The 26,186-nt window shown below is 36.8% G+C and overlaps 1 protein-coding gene across 2 annotated transcripts; it reads right to left on the bottom strand.

Annotated features, from left to right (window-relative positions):
- Nucleotides 1–428: 428 nt before the first annotated feature.
- On the bottom strand, nt 429–17,825 carry ACBD3 (acyl-CoA binding domain containing 3). 2 transcript variants are annotated; one of them, XM_058165016.1, is made up of 8 exons: nt 17,472–17,825; nt 10,541–10,682; nt 9,885–10,025; nt 8,706–8,864; nt 5,273–5,462; nt 4,623–4,806; nt 3,735–4,019; nt 429–1,663 (listed from the first exon to the last, which is right to left on the bottom strand). In XM_058165016.1, the coding sequence occupies exons 1-8, from the start codon at nt 17,749–17,751 to the stop codon at nt 1,452–1,454; spliced, it is 1,593 nt and encodes a 530-aa protein (XP_058020999.1). In that variant the 5' UTR covers nt 17,752–17,825; the 3' UTR covers nt 429–1,451. The 2 variants fall into 2 exon arrangements, with proteins under 2 accessions (XP_058020999.1, XP_058029082.1); XM_058173099.1 differs by having other exon boundaries at nt 5,288–5,462; nt 17,472–17,824.
- Nucleotides 17,826–26,186: the final 8,361 nt, after the last annotated feature.

The raw sequence follows: 26,186 nt of genomic DNA on the forward strand, positions 1-26,186 counted from the left end.
TCTACCTTGCTTTTGGGAAGCATACTCCATACAAAAACTGTTATATAACTGAAAATAAAGAACAAAAATCCACTTTTAGTCATTGTTGAGCAAATATGTAATTTTAGTTTTGATCTCATCTCAATGTGAATGTTGGAATATTACATGTGAAAGAACAAGAGGGCATATGTTGGAAAATCAAAAGTAACCTAAAATTAAGATAAGGGTGGGCGAGGCAGTGATTTTAAGAACGTTAGTGCAATATTTATTCTACAATAATGCAAACTTCTTTGATAATGCATAAAGTGGACGTGGAAGCTTCAGTTTAAAAAAAAAAAAAAGGAAAAGATCCCTAGATTATAAAACCAGCACAGACAAATGCTATGAAGTATTATGTATTAGGACATTTACCTATACAGTTCCAAAAGACATGTAGTCCAAAAGGAATGTCTCTTACATAACATACCTGTTTTATTGCAAATTTCAAAAGCAAAAGTGGATCTCATTAATTTTAGGTGAGATAAATTGAGTTTTAGCCAAATCTTATGTCTTTGTTTTAAAATAATAATAATACACAAATCAATCTTAGAAATAGCAGCAGATACAGGGGAAAGACAGTTATCTGTTATTTTCTTGATGCCCAAAATCAATTCTTTGTAAGCCTGTGATCAAACAAAATAACCCTGATGTATATAGGTATAAGCATATGTATGTATTTATGTATATGTACACTCATGGGCGTGCACACCTTTTGACAAGGACACTTGCTTGCATGCGTGCACATCACACACACACACACACACACACACACACACACACACACACACACACACTCTTCTTTATCTCATCCAAAATCATATTATACTAGGCTTCACATATTTCTTTCAATGAGGACAGCAAATACTTTTCTAAACTGCATCCACTAAGGTTTCAAGTTTAATGGTGTAAAAATCTGACATTCAAATACAGTATTAAGAAACTTGCTTGCTACAGTGCAGATGGTATCCAACTCCCCTGTTCCCCACAAGTAAGGCTGGTACCATCAAATGAACAGCTAACAGATTTTGTTTTTAAAAGTTCAAAGTTTATACATCAGGCAACATCATGACTGTCACTAATGAAACATCTCCCGGTGTGTGTTTGTTTGTGTGTGCGTGTGTGCATGCGTGCCTTAGAATTGAAAGCATTTTTAAAGTCAATGGATAAATTCAATTGACTTTTTGTCTTGACTTCTGGCAAAGAACCATCACCAGAAAAAATGGGAGATCCTAGCCCCAACCTTTCTCATTTATAATGATTTATAGATAAAAGCCTCATTCCCGGTATCAAAATTAACAAGCACACACATACGCACACACAACCACAGATACATTAAACAGGATAACGAAGTCAAATAGTCCAGTATGCTCGATGTAAGTTCCAAATAACATGATGTCTTCCGCACCACCCCAACCTCCAACAATATAAGAGCTTTATCTAGTATAATACACTCTGTAGTAAACTGTTTTTGACCTCCATAGTGAGTAAGAGTTGTCAAATTTAAGAAGATAGACTCCTCTCCCTGGGTACTGATGGCTGCCAGCATACACTTCTTCATGACAGTCTCTTCTGTACACAGGCACTATTTCATCTAGCTGAGGTTTGTTCGCATTCTTTTTGGCTTTCTCTTCACCGCTAGCATGTTCTGAGAAAGAGACAGAAATAAAATATTAACTACTCCATGCATTAATGCCAAATAAATCCCAACATCAATTATTTATAGACAATCATTAATAAAAATAATCCAACCTTAAACAATTCACAGTATGAGATAAGAAAGCATGACTTTCTGATACTAGGATTTGCAAAGAAGCAACTGAAATTACTGGTAATCCACACACTGCAATCTGGGGCAATCTTCTTAACTAATGAATGCTTTTGATTAATGTAAATACAGAATAACAAGTGTTAGATTTAATTATTTTATAATTGAGCTGTACTTTTAAAAGTTTCCATTTCTACTATTATCAGGGCCTAATAACCTTTTGAACTTTTGAACTTTTCTTTAGATATCTACTGGTGATGCTAATAAGACAATTCTAAAAAACTCTTTTAAGTGATTTCTCAGTAAAATCTTGTTCCCACTTTTTTAGGACAACCAAGTGCAGCAGAATTATTGTCCTCATGATAAGGGGGCAAAACTGGCCTAGTTGTAATAGCATTGTTTTCCTAGTTTTTGGAAATGGAAAATGAAAGGATATTTGTTAATATAACCAAAGTTGCTAAAAGGTTGTCTCCCAAGAAGGAATAGTCAAAGGATGGCCTCCATAAATGTCAATACTTTTTTCATTAATAAATGAATTAATTAATTTGAATTAATTCAATTCAAAATTAAATTAGTGCAAATGAAATAATTTGAGTTAACTGTCTTGCAAGCTTAAGTTATGAGCTGCATGTAAATTAAGATTCTAGCTTAAACACACAACTAGCAAAGAACACATATACATTTATCTAGCAAACACAAATATTCATTTGTCTTGTCCTTTGAAGTTGCCAAAACTTAGCTAGTCCTCACTTACCGACTAATCGTTCAGTAACTGATCAAAATTGTGACAGCACTAGCACTTAAGATCAGTCCTAGAAGTTCTGGCCACCACAGTGCCCCTGTGGTTATGCAATTGCAATTCAGGTGCTTGATAACTAGCTTGCACTAAATGACTGGTTGCAGCATCCCCATGATCAAGTGATAGCCATTTGCCACCTTCCCTGCCAGCTGCTCACAAAGTCAATGGGGAAGTCAGCAGCAAAGGTCACAAGTCACCTGGGTAAATCCGACTGCACTCAATGCACCACATTCTTTCCTTAGAGCCTTCCTGGGCTCACACCACTCCCTCCCTCCTTCTCTTCCCTTTCTGCACTTGCACTGTGCCTTTCTTTGTCTGCTTCCTACATTTGCATGGCCCTGCATGATTACCTATTTAACAATGTCCTGGATTACGATGGCAACTGTAAAGCATGTTCACATAACACAACCCCAACCTAATTGCCATTGTAACCTGAGGACTACCTGTTTTTATCACATAATGAGGTGTAAATGTTAGGACAATTGGTTATCAATGCAGTTATGAAGAAAATATTACACAGAGACTGTACAGTAAATGAAGATTACTGGACAGTAAAGATCAATTTGGAAAATCACAATGATAAAAAAGAAAACTGAGAAGGCAAAGAAATTGGTAGGAGGATTTGAAAAATGATGACAGGGAAAATCAAGCAACTTAGAGTCTAGATGGTAATCTACATAATCTACATTTTATGTTTGCTAGAAAGGTACAAATGGTCTGAGTTTTTTAGAATCGATGCTGGGGACTATAAATACCTCAAGAAGAATTTTTCTATTTTCCCACACTGATTTTTAAATTCCCAAGCTAAGAGTAAAGCACTGTGGGACAGCTACTGTAATTGAAGAACCTTGTAATATCAAGGTCATTTACAGCAATAATTGTGAAAGGAATATTAACTTGTTCAACTTGCTTCCCAATTGATAACCTTCAGCCCACAATGACTTAACCCACTGGCCAGCTGGGCATTCTGAAAATCACAGTCCCAACATCTTTGGAAGTACCAGGATAAAAAAAGATTATTCCAGCATTTACTATTTCCTATAGGATTTGGTTGTTGTTTTTTAAACTAACAAGTAATGTAAAACAAAGATGTGACAAATTGAGAGAATCTCCAACACTTTTAAAACTTTGCTAGGTATATAAATAAGATACCTTCTTCTTCTTCCTCATCTTCACTGGATTCACTAACATGAACACTGACAGCTGTGTTAGGAGAGTCTGTCCATTCAAAATATACCCCAAAACCAATGTCATAATTGTCTGTAGCAAACTCCCAGAAAAGATAACAGCCCTCTTCATGTGTTGGAACTCGAACTGTCACTACTTCTCCTCTGCCCACTGTGATTACAGAATCTGCATCCTGGCGAATCTTCTCTTTGAAGTCAGCAATCTGGGGCCGTGTCCACATGGAGGGTGCTGCTATTACTGGAACTGATTCTAAAAAGGAGGAGGAGACAAAAGGAAGTGCAATAAACTAAGCAATTTACATTTTCCCACAGAATTTTCTTGGGCTATATAAGAATATATTACAGGGCTACACTTTCTAAATTATTTAGTCGGTCTAAATGGAAAGCAGTCTCACTCTGCCAAAACCACATAGCATCCACAGGTTTGAACCACCTAAAGGCTTGTCTGTAAACAAGGGTTAAATCTCCAGCCATATGCCATGTCTGTCTTGGTACAGATGAGAAGCCAAGGTCAGTGTAAACAATATTGGGCTAAGCAGTAGTAATAGTCCAGTAATAAAGCAGTTTCCTATGATGCTACCTTGAAACACCAAATGAAAAACTGTATTTTTTTCTCCACTGATTTTTATTTAGCCAATTTCTGTCTGTGAATAGGATTCTGCCCTCTGCATAGTTATATGGCAGTAAATCACAGATCTGCAGGCCACTAGTTACAATCATTACAAAGGGTGGACATACAGGCTTTAGTCAAAAACAAAAAATAAGCAGGTCTCTATATTCTGTACTAATTATGATACTAGATACGTAAACTATTTACTGTGTTTTGAAAGATTCTAATAAATATCAGTCATACCTTTTGGTCCATTCTCGAGTGCTTCTTCTAAAGCATCTATTTCCGGGTCTTTTTCAGGGCACCCTGGATGTGCGCTAGCCTGTCCATTGACTGATGAGATTTCCCCTGCAGTGGCTGAATTTGACTTTGATACTGATGTAACTAAAGCTGTAGCAGCTGCTTCTTGCTGTTTCTGTAAAGCTGCCTACACATTAAAAAAAAAGCACTTATTGCAAAATCAATAAAAGTGTGCAATGTATTTCACAGGAGTCACCTAATATAAGCATCAATTTAAACAAAATTTTAAAAACTGTAACAGAACATACACACAATCATTATATTTAGATCTCCTGGTGACTGCATGACCATATTCATGTTCATACATAAAATACCAAGCTCTCCTGGTGATTATGAATATATCCATATTGTTTTCTCAGTAATAATACAACAATGATTTGCCACCATATTTTTCCAAGATGTTCTTTCAAATTCCCAATTTGCCATTAGTTGCCACTTGGCTGTAAGATATATTATTAGAATTTATTCTAGCTTTATAAATATTTATTCTTATTAGAGTTTATTCTAGTTTCAAAAGTACCGACAGTATAGTTTAGTAGTTTCAGTTTCAACAGAAAATTAATAAGCTGCTATTCTGAGAGATGCATTGTTACCATGGTGTAGTATACCTGCTGCTGTGCAAGTTGGACCTGATAAAGTTGCTGCATATACTGTTGATAATGCTGCTCCTGGAGCTGGCGAATTAGGATTTGTTGCTGCTCGTAGTTGCCTGGGTACTGTTGGGCTGCATATTGTTGGAACTGGACAGCAGTCTGAGAGTTCAATGCTGCCATTATCTGTTGCCTGGATTAAGAACAAATTGCCCCAGTAAATAACTCTGCAGACATAAGAAGAGCAGCTATTTAACTGGATTCAAGCATACTAAATTTTATTTCTAAAATGTATTAGTGAAGTTTACATGAGAGTAAAAGTGGAATATGAACCCTTAAATCAAATGCAGTAATTAAAAAATTGAACTATATGTCAGAAAATCTGTATTTCACACCTTTCCCAAAAAGACATTTGTGTTCTTACTTGGCGTCACTAACATGCAAAATATAAGAAATAATCTTTTCAAATAATATGAGATATTTTGTTTTCCGTAATATCTAAAAATATAATTCACTTCTCAACATTTCCTTTTCTGTGTCCAGAACAAACACCAAATTTACTGGAGAAAGCCTTACAATCTATTACAGATAGCCCTCAATTTATGACCACAATTGAGCCCAAAATTTATTTTGCTAAGTAAAAAATTTGTTAAGCGAGTTTTGCCCCATTTTATGATTTTTCTTGTCACATTTGTTAAGTGAAGTTCTTAATGCAGTTCTTAAATTAGTAACATAGTTAAGTGAATCTGGTTTCCCCATTGACTTTGCTTGTCAGGTCACAAAAGGGAATCACATGACTCTGGAATACTGCAACCATCATAAATATGAATTGTCAAGCATCTGAATGTAAATTATGTGACTGTGGGGATTCTGTCATAAATGTAAAAAATGGTCATAAGTCACTTTTTCAGTGTCGCAACTTTGAACAGTCACTAAATGAACTGTTGTAAATCGAGGACTACCTGTATTATGTGTCCATATTATCTCAGGGTCAGATTCAGAATAAAAAAAAACATAAAGAGCTTCCATTCCATTTTCCAAAAGCAGCAATCATCAATTCTAATTTTTAAGAAAACTCCCTACATTTTATCTCGTCTATTTAAAAACCATTTAATGAATTCAACGTCTGCCAGAGTAAAGGTCACATAAACGTTTGTTCTCTCTCAGGCTTGCTTTTGAAATTTTGGTGATGCATCCACAAGAAGTTAACAGCACCTCCCAATTGCAATTTCATAAAAATTCAGAGAAGAATTTTGTATTTTTCATGTTACTCCAAGAATTCATGCTAAATGTATTACAATTTTTATTAACTTTTCAGTTTAAATAGTGAATTCTAATTCCAGTACTAAAGTTCAGGCACCACACTTGAATAAAAATTCAGATAGTGATATAGGTTCAAAGTAGGGGTGAAATCTAAAAATTTTCCCTACCGGTTCTGTGGGCGTGGCTTAATTGGTGGGCATGGCTTGGTGGTCAGATGACTGAGTGGGCGTGGCCAATAACAATAAATAATAAAAATAATAAAGTATAAAAAACAATAAGAGGTATCAAAAACCAACTTTCACACTTTACACACAGACAACACAACACAACACAACTGATTCACACACACAATGTAAAAGCAGCTGCACTTCACACAGCCACAAAATGCTCAAAAACCAACTTTCACACTTTACACACACAACTGACTCACACACACAATGTAAAAGCAGCTGCACTTCACACTTCACAGCCACAAAATGCTCAAAAACCAACTTTCACACACACAACTCACACACACACACAAAATGCCACATACAGCTTTCTGAGGTTTTGTGTGTTTGTGTGGTTAGAGTGAAACACTACAGAAACACACCAAATCTCAGAAAGCTGCACAAATATTTTATTATTTTATTTTATTTTTTTATTTTATTTTATTTTATTATTTTATTTATTTTATTTTATTTTTTTTATTTTTTATTTTATTTTTTTATTTATTTTATATTTTATTTTTTTATTTATTTTATTTTATTATTATTTATTTATTTTTTATTTTTTAATTTAATTTAATTTTATTTTATTATTTTATTATTTTATTTTATTTTATTTTATTTTATTTTATTTTATTTTATTTTAATTTAATTTAATTTATTTTATTTTGGACTTCAAATCCCAGAGTTCCTCAGCCAGCAAAGCAGGAAGTCAAAGCAAGCTTTTTTTTTTCTTCAGTAGCTGAAGAAAAAGCATGCCGTTGCCGAAAGGAGCAGTAATTATAGGTAAGTGAGGAGGGGGAATTGGCTGGGCATGGGTGGGGGCTCTTGTAAGTGGAGGCTGTTAAAAAGTGAGTTTAAAAGCCTGTGAGGATCAGGAAACTCCTCTGGATCACCCTTTTCCCCTTCGGCTGAAGAGTGTTTTTTTAAAAAAACTTTTAAAGAGTTTTGATGATCTCTGCTCAGCCCCGCAATCATCAGAGGTTTTTTTTTTTAACTTTTAAAGACGTTTCGGCTGAAGAAAAACTTTTAAAAGTAAAAAAAAAAAACCTCTGCTGATGGTGCGGCTCAGCAGAGGCGGGGCCAGGGATTTTTGCTACCGGTCCTCCGAACCAGCAGCTGCTATCACTACCTAATCTGGCGAGCCGGTGCGAACCGGGAGCATTTCACCCCTGGTTCAAAGAAGAGTAACAAGAACGATCAAGAGACTAAAAACTAAGTTGTATGAAAACAGGTTCAAGGTAATTAGATTATTTAGTTTTAAGGAATAAAAAACTGAGGATGAATGTAATTTCAAATAGCCTGTTCTTTATTATTCCAAAGTACAAGTCAAGAAATCATGCATTCAAAATACCAGGAAAAAATATTCTAACTGAACATTAGGTAAAAACTTTCTAATAGTTTAATAATAAAACCAATTACTTGAAGAATGATAGATTCATCTTTCATGCTTCAAGCAGAAGCTAAGTAACTGTGCAATAATTTAAATTTCTGCATTATTGAATTTGATGGTTTAATGTCCTTTCAAGCTCTATAGTTTTATAACTTTCTTAGCAAAACTCTTCCAATGGGCTTGTTCCTAGTCCAATCAGTACATGAATTTTGATACACCTTTGAAGAATTTTTATTTACCAAATTTAGAAACTTCCAATCTCCCTCACAGATTTGCCTTTGGTATTTTAAATCAACTCAAAAATGATTTGCCTGTCAATAATATTTGGTTGAATCTAAAGCCTATTGTCTACAAAGTTTATTTCTTGTAAACTTCAGCTTACTCCTTCAGTATATCACTTTGTGATGGCTCAAAACATAATTTTAAAAATATTTAGTCACTTATAAAAATTATTTGTATGGTCTTGGGCAAGGTAGCATTTCTATTAATGTGAGAATAAACGGGATGTTCAAAACCTCTTTTTTAAAAAAGACACAAATTATGATATGACAAATCACACATTACTGAGTCCTACTTTTGCTGTTCCATTCGGAATCTCTCTTCTTCTATCCTCCGTCTCTCCTCTTCTTCCCGTCTGAGTCTCTCTTCTTCTTCTTGCCTGCGTTTTTCTTCCTCTTTTTGTAAACGCTCTCGTTCTTCCTCTTCACGTTGCCTACGTTCCTCCTCTTCCCTCCTGTAATATTTGTATCTATCACTTAATTACTCTGTAATATTGTACAGCTTCTCATGCTGCAATACGAAAAATGAAGTTTCAAGTCAAGTGTAGCTACCCTCCAATTTGTCACTGGATTTAACAATAAAGACTCAAATAAAATTATCTCCCTAAAACTATCAATGGCTACTACCATAAGAGTTTCACATGATTCATATATTTAATTAATTGACATCATTTGTGTCAATTGATGCAAACAATGTCAATTATGTCAATTTAAATTCAACAGATATTTGGATTTAAAGGAACCCCTTTCTTTCAAATGTTCTTTTAAATCATGGTTTTATTGTAGTGCAATTTTTAGGACTGTAATCTTAGGGAAACTTACCCCGGAATCAGTCACAATTATGACTGCATAGTAAGCCATTATTGGCTTTATACAACTCAGATGGAACACAGAAGGCTTAAGTAACCACTTCTCAAAAATAATATTGTACACAACACAATCACAAAAAAATTAAAATCATTTATCACCTGAAAGTTTATCAAGAAACCAGGAAAATGCAATAAACCTAACTATATTCTGAACTCTGGTGAAATGGAAAACAGGACAAAACGTGTTTCTTCACATGATGAATTTTTTGTAAGGAACTGTCAGCAATAAGCAACAAATCTGTGTTTGAAAGCAAACACGTTTAACTTTTGATAGCAATGAAGATATTGGGCAAGATACTAAATAATATGCTTTTTTTCTACCAGAGTAAATGAACATGGAGTTCTGAACTGATCCTACTATAAACCACATTACATATTTACGAAGATTCTTATGCACTGGTGACAAGCATATATTTAGCAACGTTTAAAATATTACTAATAATCCTCATACTTGTAATGCAAGGAAACAAAAATTGCAGTAAGGCAAATAACTTCATCATCAAGACTTACAAAATAATAAGTACTAAGAGATTATTAGAAAAGATCCCCAGGACACAGGAATCTTTGTGAACTGGAACTTGGTGCCAAACAAGTACAAAAGCATACCTTTTCTTCTCCTGCTCTTCTTTCTCTATTTTATGGGATGTAACATACGTTGAAAAGAGTTGACAACATCTACTCAGGAGTTTTACAAACTCTGTCATAGCTTCTTGCTTTGCCATACTGCCAAGCGCAGCCCATTCTTTCCTGTAATGATGAGATAAAATGAGTTGGGATAAAAAGGAAATAATTTCTATCAAATTAAGTATAAACCCAACAGTTTATGCTTAAATTGATGCTAGACAACCAGGCAGGAAAATGCTCCCAGAAAACAGCTCTGAACATGGATACTTTTGAAAGCAGTACTTCTGCCCAGAATATTAGGAATTCCAGAAGACAAGACATAATCTTAATCTTAAACAAAATCTTATCAGATGACTCAAATTAACAAATATGGTAGTGATTAAATATTTCATTCATATTTCTTTCTTGTGTGAGAACAAGAATAAATGTATATACAGTTTGGTTTAACTATTAAATTCAAATCTGCTGTCAATAAATAACCACTTTTTAGGTCTCCAAGAATTTTTAAAATATGCTCAGGTGCTGACTTTATAAGACATCACCATAATACAGATATTTCAACCCACAATCCCATGGTTGGATTAAAATGTCTTGCTCAAATAAAACAATGTATTTGTTATATTTATAAATATTTTTACCTTCTGTCATTTCCAAGTACATCAAAGAATCCAACTTCAGGGCAGGTATCTGGATTGTAAGGTCCCAGCAGTATTTGTTTATGCAGGGCTACCAGTCTGAGTTTTTCTTCATAGGTGGGATGAAAGGCTTTGCCATCTTTTTCTGAAAGTAAAAGATACAGTAAATTTCAAGATATAAATAATAAATGTTATAATGTTACATATTCCATAGTTAAGAACACAATGAAATGTCATATCTTCTATAACGGTCTTCAGAGTGGTATCAATCATGCTAGCTGATTTGGTTGTCCAGTGCAAAATACTGAGGAGTGAACAGACTTTTTCAAGGTTACCTCCAAGAAAGGTAGTAAACCAAGACTTACTTATATTTTCAGAGAAAGACAATCCTACAGTTACACAGACCTAAATCCATATGAACACTCAGAACGTTATCCCAGCACATTTACATGGAAAGCCATCAAGAATGATAGTTTCACTTAACAGCCTCATTTGCGGCAAAGAACTTTATTGAAAAAAAATATAGTGTGATAATTTAGCATACTGAACTAGGATCAAAGATCTGGATTAAGTCTCAATTTAGTAATGAACCTCAATGGGTGGTTTACCTACTCTGCAGGTATTGTGAAAATATAAATGCTATAAACTCCCCAGCACCCTTCATAAAAATAAACATAATACATAGCAATAAACTAAGTCACAAATCTCTATATATGCAGCATTATCTATAACAATATGGTTTTGATTTTACAAAAACAAAGTGCTGTTCTTTTATTATTTGCAATACATAAATCCTATTTTTAACTATACAACTAGGATAAAAATACACCTAGAAAGTATTCATGTTATTTTATATTAAATAATATAAATTACACAATAAAATTACAAACATATTAGTAAACAAGTAAGTTTTACTTTTAATTATTAAAGAGCAGATTAATGAATTATTTACACACATGATTGATAGATGAGCTAACAGAGGGGAAGAGATAGAAAGACTGAAAAAACCTTCTTAAAAATTACAGCAAATAAATAATAAACCATTTCACAAATTTAATCTAGATTTTTAAACATTTACCAGAAAAGGAATATCATCTATTTTAAATGTATGTCCCATAAATATTGATCTGGCTTCAAAAGGTTCATTTGAAATAAGCATCAAATATAACTGTATTTCCACAACAAATGTAACACAATGATTTGGTATATTTTAAATTGTAACCCAAATCAACATAATTTTTTTTTTAAAAAAGCACGTATTTAGGTTTTGTGAGCATATGCCAATTATAGTACATTCAGTAAATTTACAAATCACACAAAAGAGCAAAAGCTATTGCTTGAAAAAATGCTGACTGATGAAACATGAAACAAAGATGCAAGTGCACAAATTAGTTATACAATAAAGAAAAAGATATTTGTATTACACTATATTATCTTACTAGAGTCCATATGAATGCCCAGTGAAACTTGCAAAAACATGCTCTTGTTGACATTGACATCAGAGGTCTCAAATATGGCCCCACTAATTTCAAGCCAGACAGCAGAGGAGAAATTCCTGTTCATTCTTTAACCACATCTTCTGCAAAGCCATTTTATTTATTTGTTTGATATGCTTGAAGTTGGATGGATAAGGTCTGGAATTATTTTTCTTAGAATAAAACCATTTGCATTATATCTTATACTTGGACTCTAAAATGATGTACAGTTACTATAATAAAACAAACCTGGATTGCCATTTTGAGGTACTTTACTTGTTATATTTATCTCAACATTATTTCCTGGCTCAGTCATAAATGTTAATGAGGGACTAATTTTCAGTTAATATACCTATATTTAGGAATTATCCATACCAGTGTTTCTTAACTCTTTTTTCTCAGAATCCCAACTTTTAAAAATGACGGAGGACGCCAAACAGAGCTTTTTTTATATAGATTATATTTACCATATTAAAAATGAAAATTGATGCATTTGCTGCCTCTACTACTTTTCATGATTGTTTGGTAGGATTTTATTATTGTATTATAGGCTGGCAAAAAAAATTGACTCCATGAACCTCTAAGAGGGTCTTGGGGAGCCCCAGAAGACGTAGGTTGTTGCTGTTCAGTCACTAAGTCCTGTCCGACTTTTCACAATCCCAAAGACCACACCATGGCAGATTTTGCTGTCCTCCACTGTCCCTTGGAGTTTTCCCAAATTCACGTTCATTGTGTCGATGACACTATTTAACCATCTCATCCTCTGCTGTCCTCTTCTCCTTTTGCCTTTAATCTTTTCCAACACTGGTGTCTTTTCCAATAAGTCTCCTCTTCTCATTTGGTGGACAAAGTATCTGAGCTTCAGCTTCAGTATCTGACCTTCCGAAGAACAGTCAGGATTGATTTCCTTTAAGATTGAATGATTTGATCTTCCAGCAGTTCAAAGACCACAATTTTAACAATGCTAATTTGTACCATTTAAAGCAAGTTTAATGAAGCACAAAATCCAAACTGGTATCTAGGAATTATTTACTTCAAATGATATTCCTGACAATAAAGTGACAAAATCTAATGGTAATTTGTTTCTCCCCACTAAACCTTCCTTTTTCTTACAGACTTATATGCTTAAATATCTCCTGCTTATCCAACAAAAGATAAATAAGGCCATCCAACAAACTGAAATTTATGTACTGTCCCTTATCTGCTGAAATAATATCATTAAAAGACCTATTTACATTAGGCGCTTAATTGCTGGGTGTCCTTCAAATATAATTATATGCTCTTTTGTCAATACTATCCTGTGCTCTATCAATAACAAAGAAGTACCTACACAAGACAAAACTGGAAAGAAATTAAGACCATGAAAAAAGAGAAAGAAATTGAAACGTTAGCATGCTCAGGTGATCCTCAGATGAGCCAAAAATCTTTTTTAAAAAAGCCCTTCAAAATACATTTCAATAATGATTGAACATAGTCACTTTCTCGAAAACAATGGAATAGCCAAGAGTTCAAAGAGATGGTGAAGCAATCTTCTTGATACCATTAGTGCTCATCCAGAAGTAGGACAAGGTTGATAAGTAGACACGGCAACTGCTGCACTCTTGTTAGGATACAGTGAAACATTTTATGGCAGTTAAATTTCTCTCATATCTGAGAGAAATTATGTCTGCTGTCTGAAATGTCATAGTTCAATTATATCAAAAGAGACGGATCTACATTAGCAGTTCTGGGCTCCATAATTTAGGATAACCACTAGATGAAAGCAAGAAGGTACAGAATTCAGTCTGCTGCCATCAGGATTTTTGCAGCCCAGATCTGATAGTAATATCCTACTACTCTTCCAAAAACTCAATTGGATTTAATTGGGACTAGAACGATGGGGACTTTCTTTCCCTTCCTTCCTCCCTCCCTCCCTCCCTTTTTCTATATAGCAATATTTCAGACAAAAATATAAGTAGGGATAACACTGTTTTTATCTGTGTTCTTTTAAAAGAATTCAATAGGTATATTGCACCTGTTGCATGCACAGATTCTAGGATTCTATGTGCATTCATGCATCTGTAAGTCTGTATAACCACCCAAGGATAACTTCACACAGTTGCCAAAGAAAGATCATCTACTCTGTAACACTGCAACATGGTCTACCAACTTAAAACTTCCAACTTTTGGAACGTTCAATTTACCATAATTTTTCTTTCTACTTAACATTACTTTTATTCTTTTTGTTTTATATTCCAAGCATAACTCAGTAACACTTGTATATAACATTTTTAGAAGAGTAACAGTGATTTTATTTCTTGAATCTAGTGGCAGTAGCCACAATCTACAGCATGGCCGTTTGCTCCATGTTTGTATTGCACTTTCTCCTGAGTTTATAAAGGAGTTTTAAAATGGACTATGAGATGGTAAGTAGTATTTGTTTTACCCACTGAAATATTTTCCAGAGAAAATTTGCATTTTTCTGTTTTATTAGATGGTCTAATAACTTATGTACCATGTTTTCCCCAAAATAAGACATCCCCTGATAATAAGCCCAATCGGCCAAACACTTATTTCAGGGTTCAAAAAAATATACGTCAGGGTCTTATTTTGGGGGAAACATGGTACATGTAGATCCCCTATCCTTTCACATACCAAGAAAAGAGAGCAAGAACAAATTTAAGAAAGCTATCGTTTCTTACACAGGTGATTGTTTAAGCTCACCTTCAAAGGCGACAGCGTATTTCAAGGAATACATACAGTGGGGTGAAAAAGTATTTAGTCAGCCACCAGTTGTGCAAGTTTTCCCACTGAAAAAGATGAGAGAGACCTGTAATTGTCATCATAGGTATACCTCAACTAGGAGAGACAACATGAGAAAACACATCCAGAAAATCACATTGTCTGATTTGTAACGAATTTATTTGCAAATTATGGTGGAAAATAAGTATTTGGTCACCAACAAACAAGCAAGATTTCTGGCTCTCACAGACCTGTAACTTCTACTTTAAGAGGCTCCTCTGTTCTCCACTCATTACCTGTATTAATGGTACCTGTTTGAACTTGTTATCAGTATAAAAGACACCTGTCCACAACCTCAAACAGTCACACTCCAAACTCCACTATGGTGAAGACCAAAGAGCTGTCGAAGGACACCAGAAACAAAATTGTAGACCTGCACCAGGCTGGGAAGACTGAATCTGCAACAGGCAAGCAGCTTGGTATGAACAAATCAACTGTGGAGCAATAATTAGAAAATGGAAGACATACAAGACCACTGATAATCTCCCTCGATCTGGGGCTCCATGCAAGATCTCACCCCGTGGGGTCAAAATGATCACAAGAACGGTGAGCAAATATCCCAGAACCACACGGGGGGACCTAGTGAATGACCTGCAGAGAGCTGGGACCAACGTAACAAAGGCTACCATCAGTAACACACTACACCGCCAGGGACTCAGATCCTGCAGTGCCAGACATGTCCCCCTGCTTAAGCCAGTACATGTCCGGGCCCATCTGAAGTTTGCTAGAGAGCATTTGGATGATGCAGAAGAGGATTGGGAGAATGTCAAATGGTCAGATGAAACCAAAGTAGAACTGTTTGGTAGAAACTCAACTCGTCGTGTTTGGAGGAGAGAGAATGCTGAGTTGCATCCAAAGAACACCATACCTACTGTGAAGCATGGGGGTGGCAACATCATGCTGTGGGGCTGTTTCTCTGCAAAGGGACCAGGACGACTGATCCGTGTAAAGGAAAGAATGAATGGGGCCATGTATCGTGAGATTTTGAGTGCAAACCTCCTTCCATCAGCAAGGGCATTGAAGATGAAACCTGGCTGGGTCTTTCAGCATGACAATGATCCTAAACACACCACCTGGGCAACGAAGGAGTGGCTCCGTAAGAAGCATTTCAACGTCCTGGAGTGGCCTAGCCAGTCACCAGATCTCAACCCCATAGAAAACCTTTGGAGGGAGTTGAAAGTCTGTGTTGCCCAGCGACAGCCCCAAAACATCACTGCTCTAGAGGAGATCTGCATGGAGGAATGGGCCAACATACCAGCAACAGTGTGTGAAAACCTTGTGAAGACGTACAGAAAATGTTTGACCTCTGTAATTGCCAACAAAGGATATATAACAAAGTATTGAGATGAACTTTTGATATTGACCAAATACTTATTTTCCACCATAATTTGCAAATAAATTCGTTACAAATCAGACAATGTGATTTTCTGGATGTGTTTTCTCATGTTGTCTCTCCTAGTTGAGGTATACCTATGATAACAATTACAGGCCCCTCTCATCTTTTTCAGTGGGAGAACTTGCACAACTGGTGGCTAACTAAATACTTTTTTACCCCACTGTATTTATGATAATAGAATATTGTATATTACCTCAAAGTTTTTAAATGGGCAGTTTGGGCTCACTGGGCCCAAAATATGTATAAATATTTTCCTCCTGGAGAAAAAAAAACCAATGAAGTATTTAAATATTTCTATGTCTACCATTTGTTATGGAAAGCAAAGAAATATTGAGACTGCATCAAGTCTCAATTTACAGTTGAAACCATGATCTGGTATCTGATGTAAGTTAAACTCGTCACATTATAAAAGGTACAAAATGCCCAGGAATAGCACTTATTTTGCTCAGAAGTGTAATTCTACTCATATCTGATACTTTTTCACGCTTTGAAATAAAAATGAATATGACTGCACTACATAATAGATAATATTGAAACCAATAGCAAAGATATGAGAGCAAAAGTTCACATTTCATGGGTATACACTTACCATCTACTCATTACAAATGTGGATTTTTGTATGTTTCTCTATTATTCAAAGATATTACATATTGGGAATTTCTGTAAAAGTTAAGTACATATTATAAGACCTAGCTCTTCTTCATTTTATTCCTTGATCACTTTTATAATTCACAGATCGAATCCAACACATAAAAATTGTCAAGTCCAATAGTATTGCAGAACTGCCATGTACTTCTAAGCAGAATATGAGCAACAAAAACGGCTTTATAACATAATTTGATGCAACATATGCTATATTTTGGCGTACTATTTTATTCAAAAACGAACAAGCCTTTTCCTAACTATGTCCTTCTTTATCTTTGCTTTTATATTACCTTCTGTGGCTTTAGTATATCTAGCCTTAAAATATTCTGGAAAGGTTTTCAGGGCTGTATACGTCCAAACGATATTAAAACAGCAATCGTTATTAAAAGAACAAGCACAATATCATTTTATAGCCTCCCATATTTGCATAAGGGTACATAATCTTTTGAAGAAAAAAGCGTTCGGTCCACGTACAATTCGCAGCCTTCTTAATGTCCCTTCCGCAAGTTTTATATATATTCCCCCACAGACCCGCTTTACGGTGGGGAGAGGCCGGGAGAGAGAGAGAGAGGGAGAGAGAGAGACGGGACACTTCAGTCACTTTCCTGACTTGGGCAAGAGGCAAAGGCGGGGTCACCTTTGAAGAAGCGCAGCGCCAGGCCGTACAACTCCTCCAGGCCGAAGCCCCAGCGCCGCTCCAGATTCAGCGCTCCGCCGCCGTCGCCGTCTCCGTCTCCGCCGGCCTCGTCCCTCACCTGCCCCCCCGGCTGAGCAGAAGTCCCCCCTCGGCTGCCAGCCAGCGGGAGCGGCCTAACATCCGCCTGGCCGGGCCTAGCCTCCTCCGAGTCCGGGCTCAGGGTCAGGCCGTCAATGGAAACCTCCAGCCGCTCCGAGCTGAGCGCCGCCGCGGCCGCCATCGCCTGCCTCACCCCCTACAGCTCAGCTGGGCGGCCACGTCCCGACTTCCTGCTCCCGCCTCACGACCCGGATCTTCCGGCCAGGCAGGCAAGTCGACCAGGAGGAAGAGAGGAGGGGGGAGGAAGAGGAAGGGTGGTTCCTTTAACCTTGACAACTTTAAGCCTGGAGGACTTCAACTCCCAGAATTCTCCAGCCAGCTTTGCTGACTGGGGAATTCTGGGAGTTGAAGTCTCCAGGCTTAAAGTTTTGCCAAGTTGCCTGCCTTGCCGCGGGCATATTGGGGACATTTCCTGAGGGGGCAGTTTCTTTGGGGCAGCCGAACGTGTGGAGTTCAGGGCGATTTAATCCCGAGTAAACGCGAGCGAAGTCGCCCTCTTTATTTCCAGACCGAAATCGCTTTGACGTCTGCACTGCAAGCACCGATTCGCGTCGTGCTGCTTTTGTGTAAACGGCCGGCGAGTTCACTCGGGTTGTCGAAAAGGCAGAGCGGTCTTGATCCAGAATGGGATGTCCAAACCGTTATTTCTAGCAAGTTTGGAATCGCTTGAGTGCCACCAAAAAAAAAAAAAAACTACGGCAAAAGGACAATCAACACGCATCCTTCAGTCTGTCCACAATTCAACCTTAATTTTACTCACGACATCAGGCGGAACTGCTCCGTAAAGTAGTCCCTAAACCAGGGGTCTCCAACCTTGGCAACTTTAAGACTTGTGAGTTGAAGTCCACAAGTCTTAAAGTTGCCAAGGTTGGAGACCCCTGCATGTGTGCAATATTATAATATTATTATATATTATTATTATAATAAAATTATTGCATTATATGCAATAATGGGTGGTGGATGTGTGACCTTCCAGATGAGTCGCTACTCAGAGTAATCCCATTTATTTTATTTATTTTATTTTGTCACACAGTATATATAAGCATAAGCATGTAATAACTATACAATATATAAGCATATATATGAGTATGTAATAACTATATTAATTGGATATAACGAAAGGAAACAATGGGACAGGAACAGTAGGCACGCTTGTGCTCTTATGCACGCCCCTTAAGTAATAATTTGGTATTATTACTTGAAGTTCATTTTGAGCAAGCGGTTCTGTCTCTCGTTTAACACTTTTTCTATATTCTGAAAACAATGAACACACACACACAGAGCGTTTCAAACAATCTTGTGAAGAGTATGCCAAAGGGCTTTTAAAACTTGTTTTCTATGTTGTATAAAAGCCATCATCAAGCTTCTGGAAATGATGTAATGCTATTTTCATCTCCTCTGGGACAGCATATTAAATCTTGTGAACGCAGTATCCGCTTTATGAGTCAGGAAACGGGCTCTTCAAATCTCATGCCATTAATCGTAGACCATCTGTAAGACAGAGAAGAAAATAAAGAAAGGGATAGTGCAACTGTTCCAGTCAAAAAATATTTACACTGGCTCTCCAAAATCTCCCTTCTGGTGGAAAAAAGGCAGCCTTTGAGACACCTTTGCAGTTGTCCTAGACCAGTGATGGCTAACCTTTTTGCCATCGTGTGCCAAAGGTGGGGGGAGTGCGGGGGGGGGGGTTGTGCGCGTGTGCCCACACCCATAATTCAATGCACTCCATCCCCTGTGCATGTGCATGTGACCCCCCCTCCTCCCCTGCTTTTGGCATGTGATGACGGTGGACCCAGTAGGCCCATTTTTTGCCCTCCCCAGGCTTTCTAAATAGAATAGAATATAATTTTTTATTGGCCAAGTGTGATTGCACACACAAGGAATTTGTCTTTGTGCATATGCTCTCAGTGTACATAAAAGAAAAAATTACCTTCATCAAGGTACAACATTTACAACACAAATGATGGTCATAGGGTACAATTTAACCCTTAATGATAGCAACAAAAAGTTACAGTCATAAGTGGAAAGAGATTGGTGATGGAAACAATGAGAAGTTTAATAGTAGTGTAGATTTAGTAAATAGTTTGATAGTATTGAGGGAATTATTTGTTTAGCAGAGTGATGGCCTTTGGGAAAAAACTGTTCTTGTGTCTAGTTGTTCTGGTGTACAGTGCTCTATAGCGTCATTTTGAGGGTAGGAGTTGAAACAGTTTATGTCCAAGGTGTGAGGGATCTGTAAATATTTTCACGGCCCTCTTCTTGATTTGTGCAGTATACAGGTCCTCAATGGAAGGCAGGTTGGTAGCAATTATTTTTTCTGCAGTTCTAATTATCTTCTGAAGTCTTTGTCTTTCTTGTTGGGTTGCAGAACCAAACCAGACAGTTATAGAGGTGCAAATGACATACTCAACAATTCCTCTGTAGAACTGGATCAGTAGCTCCTTGGGCAGTTTGAGCTTTCTGAGTTGACGCTGAAAGAACAGTCTTTGTTGTCCTTTTTTGATGATGTTTTTGATGTTAACTGTCCATTTTAGATCTTGCGATATGATAGAACCTAGAAATTTGAACACTTTCTAGGAGCCTGGGGAGGGTGAAAACGGCCTTCCCCTCCCCCGGAGGCCATTTTCTGACTTCCGGTGGGCCCGGAAGGCTGGAAAATCAGCTGGCTGCTGCACACATGTGTGCTGGAATTGAGCTAGGGCAACGCTCACGTGCCCACAGATATGGCTCCACGTGCCATCTGTGGCACGCGTGCCATAGGTTCGCCATCACGGCCCTAGACACAGACAGCAGGCTCTCTTTAGACTTAGAGCCTTAGGCTGAGCTCTTTCATTCTGTGAATATGAAAGACATTTGCTCTTCCTTATGCAAATTACAAACTGAACCACTTTTGGAGTGGTGAGAAACTGGCAGCCCTTAAAAATAATGCTTGTGCAGGCAGGGCAAGAGGAACCAGTTAGCAGCAAGCTGGGCAGAGGGACAGCTGGTCCAGAATAAGCTTTACTAATTTCTGTTTGTTCCTGCAATCAACTTCTTTGGCTTCATGCTGTTCATTAAGTACTTGCATGTTAATTTTAGAATAAATGCCCAAGGGATACTGTTGTTCATAGCTTAACTACCTGGCAGTCTGGAACTAGAGATTTACAGTGATATTCAGAAATAGGAAAAAGCTGAGAAAAATAGTCAGAGAAACAAACTTTCTTTGTCTTTTCTCTTCCGTGCCCCTTCCCTGCTCTGCTGTACAGCATTACAGCATTTAGTTTTGGTAGTTGGCTGCTAGGCTTAACTGCAATATTTTATCCCATGCTGTAGAGAAGTGAATAATAAGAAAAAATAATAAAAAAACCCTCAAAATCCCAAAATCTTCAACCAAAAACTGTCTACTATTGACCTTACCCCATTCCTAAGAGGACTATAAGGGGCGTGCATAAGAGCACAAAAGTGTCTACCGTTCCTGTCCTATTGTTCCCTTCATTATATCAAATTAATATAGTTGATGCATATTTTTTTACTTATATATATATATATTTCTTCAAGATATGTTGTTTTATCTATGACAATTTTTTGTGTATACTGTTGTGACAAAAAGAAATAAAAAAAGAGGTCTTTTTTATTCATTTTTTCCAGAAACATTCTACATCTTAACTTTCACTTCTGTTTCTGTCAAGACATTTATTATAATCCAGCTTTATTCAAACTTCCAAAGGGACTCACTGGCACTCCCAGAATTCACAACTAATAATTCAATATCAGAGTTCAAAGCTGATTTTCAGACAGAATAGTTGTTCTGTTTTAGTTAAGCCTCTCATAATTTGTTTATGTTCTACATTATGCTTAATGTAACTCAGCTGATGAGGTTCTATCAATTTAATTAGATCAAGTATTTAGTATGTGTTATAAAGTATATCATTTCTATGATGGCATCTTTTTCAAAGCTGGCTCTTTAAATTCAGAAATAGCAAAAATCTAGAAAAGGAACACTTGAACAATTGAAACTCAACTGCCATCTGCTGGACTATATAATGAATTTTGCAAAGCAGATTATTTTTTTTGTTTTGTTCAAAATCAAGTATTACTATTTTAAAGACTATCTACATTGTTAACATGAACATTTTCAAAAGAACATTTTTTTGGGGAAAACCCTCTTTTTAAAGCACTACTGAAATAATTAGACTAAGAATGGAATGGTAAACCACTTCCACACTGTTACCAGTAAGAAACTTGTAGTCTTCAAGGGACTTCAACTTTAAAGGAGCCTTTATTTTTAAGTTATATATGTGTAAATAAAAAGATACATATTTGAAAAAAAATGTAATTTTCAAATGTTAGAAAAAGATAATGAAGAGTACAATTATACATTTTTTTTCAGAGGTTGCCTAACCAAGGGCTTACAAGACAACAAAATACCTCAGAATTCTGATAGCAGGAAAGGCAACTGGAGCCCTGCAGGTGATTCGATCTTCAACTCCTATCAGTCACAGTCTCTATGGCCAATGAAAATATGTTTTAATTCATGCTATCTGGAAGGCACCTGGTTACTTATTTCTGCCAACAGAATCTTGTGCTACTATTTTGATAGCTATATTTTGCTTTCCATCTACAGAACTGCTTCACCAAGCCAATTACGCTTGTAGAAAGTCTAAAATGGGATAAGAGAAAAGAATGCACATATTCTAGATTTCTCTTGATAATAGGCATGCTCCTGTTGATGGTACAACTTTGCATTTGGCTTGGGTGAGGGAATTTTCCTCTGCTTGTGTTCAAAGGGAAGGGAAAATAGTTGATCTCCCATTGAGATAATCTCACTCACACTGTCAGAATAGACCATAGGATATGATTTAACTTGGCACATAATAACAGCATACCATCTCCAGTGTATTTAACCCTCAAAGAAGGAAGGCAAACTTTATTGAAACATGAGGAAGGATATATGGGAAACTGTTATTTCTTATATCAAAGTAAGTGTAAACTCTAATATGATAGAAATAGCAGAAGACTAGGTTCCTGTACTACAGGTGACAATATCTGGCCACAACTATAAATCAGATTGTTATATGCTAAATCTACCTCATCAAAATATTGAAGGTAATCTTGTGATGGAGAGATTAAAGAGGCAGGCAAATGAATAGTAGTGGACTTCACTTAATCTCAGTCTGATCTGTTCATATTTTGAGAAAGAAATAGATTTCTAGATACTGTACATTATGATTTTAGAACAGTTGGCCTTTGGCACTGATAGAGTTGAGGCTATCATAGATTTGATTTTAATCTAACTAGATAGCTAAGATTAGTGCAAAGTAGTATTGTGGAATGATTTAAAACAGTGAATATAATGCTAATATATTTAGCATACTTTCAGATGGGAAATATAAAGTGGGTACAAGATAGTCACATTTCATTACAAAAGGAGAAACTTCCCCAATATAAAGGAATTGATGAAAAAGACTGAAAGGAAAAGTCAAGAGGACCAAACTTCATAATTCCTGAGGTTATTTGAAATTATGGAGTACTTTGGGGTTCAGATGGGATACAAAGGTAAAACAAGTCCAGAGGAAGATTGAGTTTTTTTACAATTTGTAAACGTTAAAGTGTCTTTCTTCAGGAAATAGAAAAAGCACAAAATTCCTGTCATAAACATAAAATTTGGCAGGAAAAGTATTAAGGAATGTTTTAAAAAAGATCTGAGAAATACACAACAAATATGCCAGATGTCTTCCTCATGATGTCCTTAGAGTGGATCTACTGCAAAAAAATTAAAAACTTCCTGCTCTCATGCTTTCAGAGTTATAAAGCAAAGTGGGATTAGGTTGGAACTAGGAGAAACAGAATCCCAGGAATGAATTCTTGGTGTTCTCATGCTTTTGTAAAAACTGGTGGTGGTCTAATAGCCGCCTTCGGTATGACCTAAGCATAGCTCATAAAATTATCTGCTACAATGTCCTGTCTGTCAATGACTAGTTCAGCTTCAACTACAACAATATACGAGCGCACAATAAATACAAACTTAAGGTAACCGCACCAAACTCAATTGCAGAAAACATGACTTCAGCAACAGAGTGGTCAATGCCTGGAATGCACTACCTGACTCTGTGGTTTCATCCCAAATCCCCAAAATTTTAACCTAAGACTGTCTACTGTTGACCTCACCCCATTCCTAAGAGGGCGTGCATAAGCGCACCAGCATCCCTGTCCTAATGTTTCTTCTATTCTATTTTATGTATCCAATCCATGTTTATACTTACTACCTAATAGTTCTTGACAAATAATAAAAAAAAAAAGTGATATTTCTCAGCAGAGACTGGAACAGAGTCTCTTTTTGCTCTCCTGGGTTAAAAAAATGCCTTCAAGGAGATTAAGACTATTCTTAAATCCGGAAAGTTTGGCTCCCTTTTTATTGTCCCTCTAAACATAGCTTTTTTCCTTGGTAAAAGCAGAAGTCATCTCCCCAGGACTGCATCGCTCCCGATCTGTCCGAAACGAAACTACAGGTCTTGTTCAAAACTTGGGAAGCTCGGGCTGAGGATCCTCCCCTCCTCCCGTTCGGCGTTTCTTAGTTTGACAGCAGTTGGCCCAAGAGATCTCTCCTCTGGCAGGGGAACAATAAGCGGCTGACAGGAACCGATTCTGGGAGTGGGGAATCTCGAAATCCAGAATGGCGCGCAGGACAGTGGGGGAACAAATACGTGCAGATCGTCTGAACACAGATGCCACCCCCGGAGCATACAGGCATTTGGAAGATACTTTCCCCAACAGCTTCTTTGAAATGTGCCTGGTTTGCAAGCAGGCAACGCTTTTTATATAAGGTGCGCCCTCCCCGCATAGCTTTTCTCTGCACTTAGTTTCTCAATGTACCAGTCTGAGCTTTGGGAGAGGAGTAATGAAGGTGGAATGTTGGTGCTTATTGTTTAACTTTGCGTATTGGGGCTAAGCATCTAAATTAAGGTATATCAAAAGAGCCGCGGTGGCGCAGTGGTTAGAGTGTAGTACTGCAGGCTACTTCTGCTGATCACCGGCTGCCAGCAGTTTGGCAGATCGAATCTCACCAAACTCAAGGTTGACTCAGCCTTCCATCCTTTCGAGGTCGATAAAATAAGCATCCAGATTGTTGAGGGCAATATGCTGACTCTGTAAACCACTTGGTGACGGCTGTAAAGCAATGTGAAGTGGTATATAAGTCTAACTGCTATTGCTATATGGGGTTTAATCTACTGCACTCTTGTATTCTTAAAACCAGTCCTTAGCCCATCTATGCCAGCCTTACAAAGTGGCCTGATAGGGGCATTTTAAGAAGTTCACAAACCTGGAACTGGCTTTTAATCATCTTCCTCTGTCACAATCCAAAAACTAGCACAGGTGATTGTTGATTTATGATCACAAGTGAGCCCAACATTTCTGTTGCTAAGTGAAGTTTTAATGAGTTTTGACCATGTTATGACCTTTCTTGCCAGAGTTGTTAAATGAATCAATATAGTTGAATCTGGCTTCCCCATTGACTTTGTTTGTCAGAGGGTCGCAAAAAGCGATCACATGATCCTGGGACACTGCAACCCTCATAAATGTGAACCAGTTGCCAAGCATCCAGTGGTAATCCTCACATGATTCTGAGGATGCTGCAAAGGTTAAGTGTGAAAAAGTCAGTTTTTTCAGTGCTGTTGTTAACACTGAACATTAACCATGGTTGCAACAATTTACTAATCAAATGGTTGTAAGTTGTCCTCTCCTCTAATTATAATTTTACCTTGGCTTTTCATTCAGAACAAAATAGTTTTCTCTATTTCTCTTTTCAGTAAATCACTGCATTTTACCATAAATTTCTCTGACACATCTTCCATAGAACTCTTCTAATTTCTTTTCCTTGAAAACACTTGCTATTGCCTTTCCACTGATGGTATTATAATGTCCTTGTTTTGGGGATTAGGGCAGAAATGATTAAAACGATTTTAAGTAGTGCTAAGGAGTGCCTAACCAAATAATATCAGTGTTTCAGATACTATTATGCTTGTTACATGAGAATGTTGTACATTTTACTCAGAGGGTAATAGAATCGTAGTATCATTTTCATTTCTTATTCCTTTTGATCTTACTCAGATGCTGTCAATAGGGACCTGAACAACCTTGTATACGATTCTTTATATACACCCCCTTTCTCCCTTTTTGATGTTTTGTTATGGGTCCCATCCCACATATCTATGGCACCTATCAAATCATACGTTTTTCCATGTTAGGATTTCTAGCTCCTCCAATGGATTAGTGTACAAACTCTAGAGATGGCGATTTACTGGTCTCCCTTCTGACTCATTATAAGGATCTTGAATACCCTTTTTTGTCTTGAGCCTGTTTTACTGTCATATGCAACCATGACTAGGTGAGCTTTTGTGCTGATGTGGTTTTTCATGATTGAGGACTATTGTTTTACCTATGGCATCAAGTGTTATTGGTTGCAGATTTGCTTTGAATCCATGTGTGCTGCCCAGAGTTGTTGTGAGATGGTGGTCATATAAATTATGTAAGTAAATAGAGATTCTCAATGCCAAGAACTTCTCTACTGAGTCTGTG

The sequence above is a fragment of the Ahaetulla prasina genome, chromosome 1 (assembly GCF_028640845.1).
Source record: "Ahaetulla prasina isolate Xishuangbanna chromosome 1, ASM2864084v1, whole genome shotgun sequence".
Classification (NCBI taxonomy): domain Eukaryota; kingdom Metazoa; phylum Chordata; class Lepidosauria; order Squamata; family Colubridae; genus Ahaetulla; species Ahaetulla prasina.